This window comes from Callospermophilus lateralis, chromosome 1 (genome assembly GCF_048772815.1).
Source record: "Callospermophilus lateralis isolate mCalLat2 chromosome 1, mCalLat2.hap1, whole genome shotgun sequence".
Taxonomy (NCBI): domain Eukaryota; kingdom Metazoa; phylum Chordata; class Mammalia; order Rodentia; family Sciuridae; genus Callospermophilus; species Callospermophilus lateralis.
In genome coordinates, this window is record NC_135305.1 from 144,986,146 (window position 1) to 144,999,689 (window position 13,544).

The window sequence follows — 13,544 nt, forward strand, 5'->3', positions numbered from 1 at the left end:
CACAAACATTGTTAGAGACTGAACAATAAGTAGAACTAGTGGGTAGAAAGTCAGTAAGGATATAAATCTAAACCAAATGAAAGATCAACTCAATCTAATTGACATTCTTAGAATTCTGAAACCAACATCAGAATACCCACACTTTCCAAGTATACATTGAACATTTAAGAGGGGAAATCATATCCTAGGTCATAAAACAAAACTTAGCAAATCTAAAAGATTTAAAATACTACGAAATATATTTGCTGATCATAATGGAATTAAGCTGGAAAGGGATAATGAAAATAAAACTGTAAAATCTCAGGTGCTTGGAAATTGAACAACATGTTTCTAAATAATCCATGTGTCTAAAAAGAAGTCTTGAGGGAAATCAGAAAATATTTTCAACTACATCACCTATCAAAATCTGTGGAATACAACAAAAATAATGCTTTAGAAAAATATTTTATAACCTTTAATTCTTGCATTAGAAAAGAAGAAAGGTCTATCAAAAGTTTCCCCCTGAAGAAACTAGAAAAAGATGAATAAAGTAAACCCAAAGCAAGCAGAAAGAAAGAAATGATAAAGAGCATAAATCCATGAAATCAAAAGAGGAAAGAAAGCAGAAAAATTAATGAGACCGAAAGCTGATTCTTTGAAAAGATCAGTAAAATTGATAAATGTCTAGCCATACTAGCAAAAAAGGAAAGAATATACAGATGGGAATATCGCTAAAATAAAATAAAATCAAACATTAAAAGATTAGTAAGAAATAGGAACCAGAGATGTTGAACATTTTTTCATGTATTCGTTGGCCATTTATATTTATTCTTTGGAGAAATATCTGCTAATTTGCCCACTTATTGATTGGGTTATTTGGAGGGTTTTTTTTTTTTTTTGAGTTCTTAATATATTTTGGATATTAATCCCTTGTCAGAAAAATAGCTGGCAAAGATTTGTTTTCATTCTGGAAGATCTGTTACCACCATCTTGTTTCCTTTGCTTTTTAATTTGAGACCATCCAATGTACTGATTCGCAGTTTTATTTCTTGAGTTTTAGGAGTCTTATTCAGGAAGAATGGTGCCTGACCATTGCGTTAGTTTTTTTCCAACTGCAGTTCCATTATTTCTGGTCTAATTCCTCGGTGTTTATCCTCTTTGAATTGATCTTTGGTGCAGGTTGAGAGAGCGAGTTCTTTACACATGGATATCCGTTTTCTCAGCACCATTTGTTTAAAAGGCTATCTTTTCTCCAACCTATATTTTTAACACTTTGTCAAGAATCAGATGATGGGGGCCAGCATTGTGGCTCAGGGGTAGAGCACTTGCCTAGCATGTGTGCGGCACTGGGTTCAATTCTTAGCACCACATAAAAAATAAACAAAATAAAGGTATTAAAAAAAAAAGAATCAGATGACTATCTCTGTGGATTTGTCTCTGTCTTCTATTCTACTGGTCTTCATGGTTATTTTTATGCCAATACCAGGCTGTTTTGATTACTGTAGCTTCTTAGCAATCAGGGAAGTGCAAACCAAAACTGCATTGAGATTTCCTCTCACTCCAGTTAACATGGCAATCATCAAGAACACAAATTGCAATAATTGCTGGCAAGGATGTGGAGAAAGCTACACTTCTGTATTGTTGTTAGGTCTGAAGATTAGTACAACCACTTTGGAAAGCAGTATGGAGATTCCTCAGAAGATTGGAATTAGAACCACTGTATGACCCAGCTGTCCCACTCCTGGGTATTTATCCAAAAGAACTGAAATTAACATAGGCTATATAACTATATAACTGAAACATGCATACCAGTGTTCATAACAGCACAATTCACAATGGACAAGTTATGGAACCAGCCTAAGGGCCCAAAAACAGGCGAATGGATAAAGAAAATGTCTCCTGTATATTCACAATAGAGTTTATTCAGCCATAAAGAAGTATGAACTTGAGCTGGGAATGTGGCTCAGTGGTAGAGCCTTGCCTAGTGTGCGCAAGACCCTGGGTTCAATCCCCAGAACTACAACAAAAAGAAGAAGAAGAATGGTATAATGGCATTTGCTGATAAATGAATGGAACTATAGAATATCATCCCAAGTGAAATAAGAAACTCAAGAGTGAGATGTTTTCTCTTATGTGTAGAAGCTAGAGAGAAATAAGGAGTTTTTAAGAAGGGATCTCATGAAAATAGAAGGCAGAAAATAGAATGGAGGAAGAAGGAGAGAGAGGGAGGAGGAGGGATGGGAAAGGGAGGAACCATGGAGTGAAATTGAATAAACTATGTTATATGCATGTATGAATTTATCACGATGAATTCTACTTTTATGTACAATGTATCAATTAAAAAAACAAATAAGTGGAAGGAAGTTCAGTAGAATAAAGGAAGGGGATCAGGTGGAAGAGGGAAGGGAAAGAAGAAGTACTAGGATGAAAGGGAGCAAATTGTGATATATGCATCTATGGATATGTCAAAATGTACCACACTACTATGTATAGCTGTAATGTCCTAATAAATGCATTAGCAAAATTTTAAAAAAAATAGGCTGGGAATATAGCTCACTGTGGAAGGCTTTATCAAAATTGAACACTTACTCTGACAAAACTGTGGTTGAGAGAATGAAAAAAACAAGCCACAGTCTGGAAGAAAATATTTGGAAATCACATATTCAATTAAGAATATGTATCTAAGGGATAGGATGTGTAAGCCCAGAATTTTTTCCCACCCCACAAACAAAATGAAAGAACTTGTATCTAGAATATTTAAAGCACTCTTAAAACTCAATAGTAAGGGGCTGGGGATGTGGCTCAAGTGGTAGCGCGCTTGCCTGACGTGCCCGGGGCACTGGGTTCGATCCTCAGCACCACATAAAAATAAAATAAAGATGTTGTGTCCACCGAAAACTAAAAAATAAATATTAACAAATTCTCTCTCTCTCTTAAAAAAAAAAAAAACTCAATAGTAAGAAAAAAAAAAAAAACCCAATAAAAACTTGGGCAGAGACAGATGTGGTAGCACATACCTGCAGTCCCAGTACTTTGGAAGCTGAGGCAGTTCCAGCCTTAAGAACACAGACACCAGGAGAAAGGAGAGAAACTTGGGCAAAGACAGTATGTAGGTGGCAAAGAAATAAGCACATGAACATAAGCTCAGAATCATTAGCCAATTGGGAAATGCAAATGAAGACCACAACGTGGTCCCACAGCATACTTATTAGAATGACTAAAATTTTTAAAACAAAGTAAACCTAAAATTGACAATACAAGTGGTGGGAAAGAGCTGGAGCAACCATAACTCTCATAGGTTGCTGTTTGGAATACAGAATGATAGAGCTAGCCCTGTGTAGTGGCACATGCCTGCAGTCCCAACAACTCAGACAGGATGATCACAAATTCAAGGCCAACCTGGGCATCTTAGTAAGAACCCATTTCAAAATAAAATAAATTTTTAAGAGGGCTGGATATGTAGCTCAGCAGTAGAGTGGCTCTGGGTTCAATCTCTAGCACCACACAAACAATAAAAGAGCTATTCTGGGAAAAAGTCTAGTGGCTTCTTACCCTATTAAACACACATTTACCATATAACCTAGCAGTCCCTTCCTAGGTATTTACTCAAGAAAAATACAATTTACACAAAAGCTTGTGTAGATGCCTATAACAGCTTTATTTTTTGGAATGTGGATCAGCATCCTCCAAAGCTAGAATAGGACCAAGTCAGTCAGCATCTTGGGAGATGGAATTTCTCTCTGAATCTGCAAAGGCCACCTGCCCAAGCCCTGTCTTCAATAATTTGAAGAAGCTATCAAAGCTCACTGAAGCACCAGGGTCCCACACAGTGAGGTTGTAGAAGCCTGCTATGAGCTAATTCTACCCCCTCAGCATTCCTCCACAGCTCAGGACCATCGCTCACCCCGGGTTGAACAAGGGTAAGGTTTAGAGTGAGCATTGTCTTCTACTGGGTGTCTAGACCTGCACACCAAGGAAAACAAGACTGTATCCTCCATACCACCCATGTCCTCAGGAATTTATAGCCAATCCGGCAACATCTTTTCCCCACATGATTCATAATTACAAAAAAATGCTAATTGTGAAGCTTACATTGAGAAAATAATGGTGGTATTCCTTTATAGGTCCTATTCATATTTTATATGACCAAAACTTTGGTTTTTGTTTCAGATCACAAAAACGGACAGCACTTTATAATACCTCAAATGGCAGACAGGTAAGACCCTCAAAAGATCAATCAGTTGTACCTGCCCCCAGTATTTCCTCGGTAATAAAGTATTTAAATATATCATATTTTTTGTGTTTAACAAAGCCCATACATTTTTCTCTTTTATGGCTATACAATTTGGAAATAAGACGTCTGTAAGTAAACCACCTATCAAACTTTAGTTCAAAAGAGCACAAGTAACAAATTTACTGATAAGGAAATTGGAGTCAGTGTCACTGTTTTACACAGTTGTGATAGATCATATTCACAAAATATTTTTGTACCCATAGAGATGATATTCTTTTTCTATAACCGGGGTCGGCAAACTTTATCAAGGTCCCCTTGCAGCTTCTGTTGCAACCCCTCAACTCTGCTATTTTAGATGAAAGCATCTGGGGACACTAAATGAATGGGCATGTCTATTCTAAGAAAATTTTTTTCCAGGCACTGGAATTTGAATTTCATATAATTTTCATATCTTATGAATGTTGTTCTTCCTTTTTTTTTAATCCCCCAATCATTTAAAAATATAAAAAAGCATTCTTAACTCATGGGCTAAGCAAAAAGAAGGCCATAATTTGCCGACCCCTGATTTGTAACATCAGATGAGTTTGTTTATTACAGGGATGAACCTTAAGCCCTATTAGCCAGTTACCTTTGCACAAATGCTGTCAAGAGTTATGAAATGATTAACTGCTGTTCCAGATGTAATCTTGCCATTCCAGTTTTTCATATTTTCGTATTTTCTTCTATCTTGCCTTTTCTTTTCTTTTTTTTTTTTTTTTAGTACTTCAAAAATTATAGCTGGGCATGGTGTCACATGCCTGTAACCCCAGTGACTCCAGACACTGAGACAAGATTGAAAATTTGAGGCCAGGCTCTAGGCTACTTCATGAGACTCTGTCTCTAAGAAATAAAAAGGGCTGGGAATATAGCTCAGTGGTTAAGCACCCCTGGGTTAAATCCCTAGTACCAAAAAGATAATAATTATGACTCCTCACATAATAAGGACCTGGAAATTAACTTGACAGTAGCTTTTGTCATTTAGTTGGTGGGTGATTTTTTTCTCTTTATCATATATGATATGACTACTGTACTTCTGAAATGAATCACTCTGACATGTTGTTTCGGTTTCCTCACGAACTCTTTTGGGCCATAGAATGCTTGACTCAGTGTGTCCATGAACTATAACTAATATTTTCATCCCTTGGGTATCTTAATCAACAGAGCTCACAAACATGGTTCTATTTATTTGCTTATTAGTTTTGTACATTTTCTTAGCAGCCTGGATTTGTCTGAATTGGCAAAAGCTGCTAAGAAGAAACTTCAGTCTGTGAGTATCTCTTTACTGTGAACCCGGTGTGGGAATCAGTGTATTCTGCCAATACCTGTTCTCAGTTCAAGTTACCCACTGCATCAGATCACTTTATTTCATACTTTCAGATGATAAATTAGAAGCAGACCATTGAGTATGTAGCAAGACCGAAAGTACATCTAGTTCAGTATATCTAGTTCATAGGCTCTGCTTCAGATATCCCCATTTTTCTGTCATATTGAGAACTAAAGACAGGGCCTGTGACATTAGGAAGTTGTTTCTCCTTGTGAAAGTTGCCTAGTTCTCTCATGTAAATGAGTAAGTGGGCATACTTCCTGGAGTTTTGTCTAGCCGTGCTGGATGCCAGGGAATGACAAAATCTGGTGCTGGCCTGCTGGTGAGTTTGCAGGTTCACTCAATGCCACGATAGTGACTCTCTCACCCATCCTATGCCATTCATCAGAGGTTTTCAGATTCGTTTTTCAAAGCTGGTGGTCCAGACCCACTGTGTCCTGACAGCTCGTGGAGCCCCACGGGTCACAACCTCACTATGATCAGTGTGTGTGTTTGCAGCTGGCCCAGCCAGCCGTAGTCAGGTCCCCTGGAGACTGACTTCTCTGGGAACCATTTCCCCTGGTCCAGCTGCCTCAAGGGGAGCCTCCCAGCTATTTTAACCCCAGACTCTACTCTTCACCTCCTCTCATTACTCTCTGAATCAGACTCTTAACTTCTTTTCATAACCTTGAAGGGCATCTTCCAACTCACCTTTCAGACTCTGCCCTGGTCCCGTGTGTGTGTGTGTGTGTGTGTGTGTGTGTGTGTGCGTGTGTGTGTGTGTTTTTTCACACTCTGAGACCAAGAGTGTCCTCTTCTGAGGCCTTCTGTTGCCCACGTGTCTGCCCCGCACGGCTCCCCTACCTTTCTCATTCAAGGAGCTGGAGTCTGACCACCTCCCCAGCATGGGCAGCAGCCTTCCCAAAGCCCAGCTCTGAAACTGCAGCTTCCCTATTTGTGACTTCCTCCCATTCCCCTTCTCAGAGAAGACCCTTTTCTAGAACCTCATATAACATTAAGTATTAAATATTACAGAAAATGAACCTTTCCTTACTAGTACTTAACTGTATTATGAAATAAATGTGTTTTATGCAATTTGTTTGGCGTCTCTGTGTTCTATATCTACAGTTTTGTGTGTCTGTGTGTTTTACTGCCTTTCTTAAAGAGACCATGTATTAAGATGATATGCTTTGAAGTCAGCACCAAGTATTTTGTGCTTTCCTTTTAATTGTTCATAATATAAGAGCAAATTTTTATTGAAACTAATTTAAACCTAGATAAACCCCAGATTCCCTTTGACTCTCTTGCATTTGCTCAGCTAGAAGCTGCATGAAAGCTAAAGTTGTATCTAATATCCTGCACGCACAGGCACTAAGTAAATAGCTTGGAGGGAACATAGTAGAGCTCTCGTGAACTTGGTCTGTGAGTCAGGTGGGTCAGGTTCACTTCTCTGCAAGGCAAGGTGCCATAGCCTCCCAGTGCCTCGGTGTCCTTCCCCAGAAGAGGGAGGCAGTGCTCAGCAGAGCTGCTCAGGAAGGGTTGCTGCTCCTCTTGCCTGTGGACCCTGCCCTGCCGGCTCCTCCCAGGTGCTGCTCTTAACTGGACCGGGTCACCATTTGTTCCTTCTCTCCTTTCCTCCCTCCCTCCTCATTTCTTCCTTCTTTCCCCTCCCTTTTTCCCCCTTTCATTTTCCTCCCTACTATCCTCTCTTCTTTCTTTCTCTTTACCTCCCTCCCTCCCTAATGAAAAACAAAGATCAGTATTTTCCTGAATTAGTAAATGTTAACATTTTGGTAGACTTAAACCTGAATCCCAGGTCTGGCACTTATTAGCTTTTGACTTTAGGCAAGCTACTAACTTCTATGCCTCAGTTTCTTTGTTTGTAAAATGGGACAATAGCAAACCCTATCTTCATGGAGGTGTTTTAAGTATTAAATAGGATGCTGTTAGCACAGTGCCTGGAATGTGAGCCCTTAGTCAGTGTTGACCAGTGCTGTCGTTGTTAATGATAGCAATAATGATAAAGCCTGTAGTCCTTTGGAGGAAGAGATGAGTGTTTATCAAGCAAGTTCAAGCTCCCAACCCTTCATTTTCCTATTTAACAGCAGGCTTTCAGGGTTTATTTTTAATGTAACTACAGCGTGACCATGCTAGAGGTATTGAAAATAGAGGGGAGAATCACCCTCAGTCCCTGTAAGTGGACTCAGGCTCAGTGTTTTGGTGTATTTCTTTCAAGTCTTATTTCATGTGTATCACACTTTTGTCTCCTGCTTTTTTCACTCAACAATGTATCATATACCTTTCACTATTCCTTCCTGCGAGGTGTCTGTGGGAGGCATTTTAAATTGCTGCACAGAAGACCTTCAGGTCAGTTAGTGAGTGGATGTTCCTGAGCCCCTGCCGAGTATCTGGTACTGCTTCAGGATGTGAGGAGGATGGTTGGCAATGTAACAAATTGAGCATCTGCCCTCACAGAGCAGGGAAGAGTCACAACTGCCAAGTGCCAGAGTGAGTTTCCTGAGGTAGAAAGTGCGGAGACAGCCAGTGCCACCTGTCAGGGGTCTAACCTCATCTGAATTGGAAAGACCTTGATTGTCCTCCCTGACCCTACAGCCAGTAAGGCCCCTCAGCCTATGGTGATTGTGTTGTGAGCTGACACTGCTCAGAGTATTGATGAGTCAGGTGGTGTTTTGTCAGGGACAATCGGCCCTGGGGTTGGAGGACTGTTCCCAGCAAGACAGCCAAGAGGCCTCACCCCATTCTGGTTGGAGTTTTTGTGCAGTGGTGCAGATTATCCTGTCAAAGGGCATGTTTTTACCTCTTAATCCTCCCGGGGGGTTAGGAGCCCTTACATTTTGGGGAAATGACAAATGTTGTCAAGATGGAAGACACTCATAGGGGCTCCCCAAGGAGAGTAGAGGACTGGGTCCACCTCTGAGCGCGAGATTAGCCACCTCTAACCTTCTTGTAGCAGCGACCCTGCTGGGTGTCATAGAGTAGTGAGGCTGCTGCGGGAAGCAGATGCTTCTAGAGGCTCTGTACAATTGTGGCAAGTTGTCTGTGTAACCGGGCATTTGCAAGGCCCTGGCTTAGACATTGGAGATAAAAGGGTGAATAAGTCACAGTCCCCTCTCGTCCTCCTGGTGTTAATCGTTGTCCCTTGTGTCCCTGATATTTTTACTTTCAGCTAAGTAATCATTTGTTTGAAGAACTTGCCATGGATGTGTACGATGAAGTTGACAGGCGAGAGACTGATGCAGGTGACTTAACATGTGCCTTTATCTACTAAGCTTCTATTATCAGTGGGCAGTGACAAGCTGCCAGCCTCAGTGTTTTACTTGCCCAATTTCTACTGTCCTGATAACTCGTGTGTCGACGTGTACCTTTGCGTGTGTTGGCTTCAGAGTGTGCTTCCCTAAGTCTCCCTAGTAACGCGTGAGCCGTGCCTCCCAGCAGAGCAGTGGCACACCAGGTGTGATGAGATTCTGTCTCTGGCTCTTTCCTCTGGCTAGTCTGGCTTGCCACGCAAAACCACAGCACCCTGGTAACGGAGACAACTGTCGTCCCCTTTCTTCCGGTCAATCCTGAGTATTCATCAACACGAAACCAGGCAAGTAGCTCAGTTTAAAAAATAATTAGTGGTATTATTTGGGGAATGGCTGATGTCATGGTGTTTGATATTTCCAGGATGAGTATCTTAAGTGTTTTTTGATTGATTAAAATTGAATGTCCTTTTTATGCATAAACACACAATTCACAACGCCCTAAGAGCCAGTTGCAGTAGTGCATAACTGTGATCCCAGCAACTCCGGAGGCTGAGGCAGGAGGATCAAAAGTTCAAAGCCAGCCTCAGCGACTTAGTGAGAGCCTGTCTCAAAAAGGGCTAGGGCTGGGGCTGGGTGCAGTGGCACACACCTGTGATCCCAGTGGCTCCAGAGGCTAAGACAGGAGAATCACGAGTTCAAAGCCAGCCTCAGTAATCGCAAGGCACTAAGAAACTCAGTGAGACCCTGTCTCTAAATAAAATACAAAACAGGGATGGGGATGGGGCTCAGTGGTTGAGTGCCCCTGAGTTCAATCCCCAATACCAAAAAAAAGGCGGGGGGGGGGGGGGTCGGCGGGTAGGTGGTCTCAGAATGTAGCTCAATGGTAGAGCATTCCTACAAGATGTAAATAGATGTAAATAGCTGATTAGGAAAGAATATAAAACAATTCACAGAAGAAACAGAAATGGCTTATGAAGAAATCTTTAACCCTACTAGTAATTGAAGCAAGCAGGCCAAAGGCAGATTAGCCAAATGTATAATGAAGATCCTCTGAGTTGGCAATGTGGGATGAGCTTGGTCATGCTACAGATAGGATTTAAAGTTGCTGTAGACTTTAGAAATAAGCAGTTTGTTTACCAGTTTCTCACAAGACTCAAAATTAAGCATATCCTTTTACAGAGGAATTCTTCATTTGGGAAAATATCTTAGTAAAATTAAAATATATTTACACACAATAATTTTCATCAAATCACTATATATATAAATGTAGAGCATTAAAAATTGTTTCAGCATCCATCAAGAGGAGAAGCAGTGAGTAAATGAGGAAGGTGTTTCAGTGTTTATGATTAGTGACTATAAATAAAGATAGAGCCCCCACATCTGGACCACAACTATATCTTGAAATTTAGAAATTTTCCTTCAAACTGATTTTCCACTACTCTACTTCAAAACTAAATCGTCAGTGGAAGAAAAGCATTAAGTGGAACCATTTTATTTGTTTAGGTAGGTAGGTAGGTAGGTAGGCAAGTGGTCCTGGGGACTGAAACCAAGGCCTCGAGCATGCTAGGCAAGTGCTCTACTACTGAGCTGCATCCCCAGCTAAACCCATTGTATTCTTGTTCACAAAAACAAATATGTATTATGAGAATTTAAATGTAAATGTTTTTTATATAAATGGTTTTAACGTAGTCTCATGGAAAATACTAATGTTTTGATTTGATTATGGCTATGATTGATTATGCTTTGATTGGGCTGGAAGATTTTTCCAGAATCCTGTCAGTAGTCTGACTAGTTTGGGATAGCTGTTCATGTCTATATTTTTACAGTGGGGAATATTTCCAATTATCTTCTCACCCTTAGGGCAGACAGAAATTAGCTCGGTTTAATGCCCATGAGTTTGCCACACTGGTCATCGACATTCTCAGTGATGCCAAGAGGAGACAGCAGGGCAGTCCTCTCTCTGGTTCAAAAGGTAAGCATCTCACCTCTAACTGTGTGCTTTTGGGGCCTTGTAAGACTCAGGGGTTAAATTTTACATTGTGGGCTGGGGCTGTGGCTCAGTGGAAGAGTGCTTGCCTAGCATGTGTGAGGTACTGCATTCAGTTCTCAGCATCATGTATAAGTAAATAAAATAAAGGTCCATCGACAACCAAAACATAGTTTTTTAAAAAAATTTACATTGTGAATGAATCAAAGCAGTCATTGACACATAGCTTGCAATCTTATAAGTTTTATTGGTAATACAGTATGATAAGAAGTTCAGCCCCAGTGAATTAACGGTATTTAAAAATTATTAACTATTTCATATTTACCTTAAGTATGATTTTTTTCTTTTGGAGTCACTTACTTTACCTATAAAAATGTACCCAGAAATTAACCCAAGAGTTTAACTTAAATCTTACTAAGGATATAAGAAATGAAACTCTTCTAATTAAATGACATCTCATCTATTACTGCTTATCTCCAAAACTGAGTTCTAAAAATTAAAGTTCTAAAATTAAAATGTGTTGCTGTCAGTTTTAAATGTCTGCAGTGAGAAGTTTATGATTCAAAATTATGAAGAGAACACTGACCATCTGTTTCCAGAGTGCCCTGTCAGGTCTCACGCAGTAACTCAGGGCCTGTCTCTGCACTTAGGAGCTGCTTCCTCTGCAGCCCATTACTGTGTGTTGCTGCTGCCTGTAATTATAGAAATTATACTTTTCTTATTGTAAGGCATTTAAACAAAAAGGTATGTACCATAAAAATTAAGTTTCTATCCAGTATCACATTCACCAAAGATAAGAATTATTATCCAACAACATTTTGTTCTTTCCTCTTGCTTATTCAGGAGTTTGATTTTATCAGGTCACCCAAGAATAAAGACATTCTAAAAAGGTGTATTCAGTTTTGGTGAAGGTGCAGTGCCAAGAGTTTGCATAAATTTGAAGTCTGAAAATGTGCCTACACTTAATTGAAGGGAAATAATCAGAAATGTTATATGTATGTTATGTATGACACCCAACTTAACAGTCTAAATAATCATCAGTAGAGAGTGATTAGTTACATATTTGAATGGTATACAAACATCTTTTTTGTAGAGACTGTGGAATAAAGGGATAAATATTTAAAGGTTTAGTATAATCCCAGTTTTGTAAGGAAAACATTTATATGCATACATATGTGCAAGTGTATACCACATGTTAATTAATACACACACAATTGATCTTCGTCTGCACAGTCCATATTTGCAAATTCATCTTTATTTGTAACCCCCAAATTAACTACTTGAAGCACCTCAAGGTCATTCTCAAACATATGCTGAGTGGCAAAAAACTTCAAACATCTAAAACACACTCCTAGGGCTGGGGATGTGGCTCAAGCGGTAACGCGCTCGCCTGGCATGCGTGCGGCCCGGGTTCAATCCTCAGCACCACATACAAACAAAAGATGTTGTGTCCGCTGAAAACTAAAAAATAAATAAATATTAAAATTCTCTCTCTCTATCTCTCTCTCTGTCTCTCTCTTTCTTTAAAAATAAATAAATAAATAAATAAATAAAAATAAAACACACTCCTGGCTGAGGTGGAGCCAGGCAACTCCTTGCCTCCTGTTTCATGCCATATTCTTCACATTTTTGTGCTTTTTTTTTTTTTTGTGTGTGTGTGTGTGTGTGTGTGTGTGTATGTGTGTGGTGGTGGATGTGTAACCGGTGGTTTTGCTTTTAAAAAATAGTCTGGATGGGGACTGGGGTTATGGCTCAGTGGTAGAGTGCTCACCTAGCATGAGTGAGGCACTGGGTTCAATCCTTAGTACCACATAAAAATTATTATTTCTTTTTTTAAATATAGTGCCAGGTACCTATTATCTCAGCGGCTAGGGAGGCTGAGACAGGAGGATCGTGAGTTCAAAGCCAGGCTCGGCAACTTAACAAGGCCCTAAGCAACTCAGTGAGATCCTGTCTCAAAATAAAAAGGGCTAAGGATGTGGCTCATTGGTTAAGTGCCTCTGGATTCAATCCTTGGTAACAACAAAAAAAGTAGGCCTTAAGCATAGTGCCAAGGGTGCTATCTAGTGTTCTAAGGACAAGGAGGCTTAGATAGTTGGGGTTGGGATGTAGCTCTGAGGTAGAGCACTTGCCTACCACATGTGAGACTCTGGTTTCCATCCCAGCACTGAAAAACATTAAAAGGAGGAGGCCAAGATGTGCCTTCCAGAGAAAATGATGCTCAGTGAGTATTGTCCTAGAAGGACTTAGAGTGCTGGTGGTCAGAGGTTCAGTGTTACGACTCAACAGTGTGTATTAAATAAGATAAACACACAAAACAAGACTGTGTGTGGATCAGTTGGTGAAAATGTGACCAGAGGCTCACAAGGCCCTAAGCCTGTCTTTCCCATGGGAGCCAGTGGTTTGGTGTTGGCTCAGTGTTCACAGCAGCTTTCTAGAACTTAACTACTGAGATTAACAAGAATTGACTGTGTGCATCATATGTAGAAAACAGACATGAAAGAGAGAAATCAGCATGTAATGATGACCATAAGTAATTTCTGTCCTCTTTGTTCACTGGTTTCCAATTCTTTGAGTCTTTTTATAGTATTGGGTACTGGGGATTGAAGCCTTAACACTGCTACACCCCCAGTCCCTTTTATCTAGCTATCTGTTTATTATTTAGTTATTTATTTACTTTGAGACAGGGTCCTGCTAAGTTGCTTAGGGCCTTGCTAAGGTGCTAAGGCTGGCCTT

At 40.0% G+C, this 13,544-nt stretch overlaps 1 protein-coding gene across 14 annotated transcripts in view; it reads left to right on the forward strand.

Annotated features, from left to right (window-relative positions):
* Git2 (GIT ArfGAP 2) overlaps positions 1 to 13,544 on the forward strand; it is a 50,964-nt gene that overhangs the window by 15,706 nt on the left and 21,714 nt on the right. For 8 of the 14 annotated variants that reach the window (XM_077108844.1, XM_077108848.1, XM_077108846.1 and 5 more), the window contains exons 8-12: positions 4,150 to 4,195; positions 5,468 to 5,519; positions 8,743 to 8,815; positions 9,068 to 9,165; positions 10,682 to 10,793. In XM_077108844.1, coding sequence (XP_076964959.1) covers positions 4,150 to 4,195; positions 5,468 to 5,519; positions 8,743 to 8,815; positions 9,068 to 9,165; positions 10,682 to 10,793 — 381 coding nt within the window. The remainder of the gene's footprint in view (positions 1 to 4,149; positions 4,196 to 5,467; positions 5,520 to 8,742; positions 8,816 to 9,067; positions 9,166 to 10,681; positions 10,794 to 13,544) is intronic. The other 6 variants (XM_077108845.1, XM_077108849.1, XM_077108847.1 and 3 more) reach the window with 1 other exon arrangement.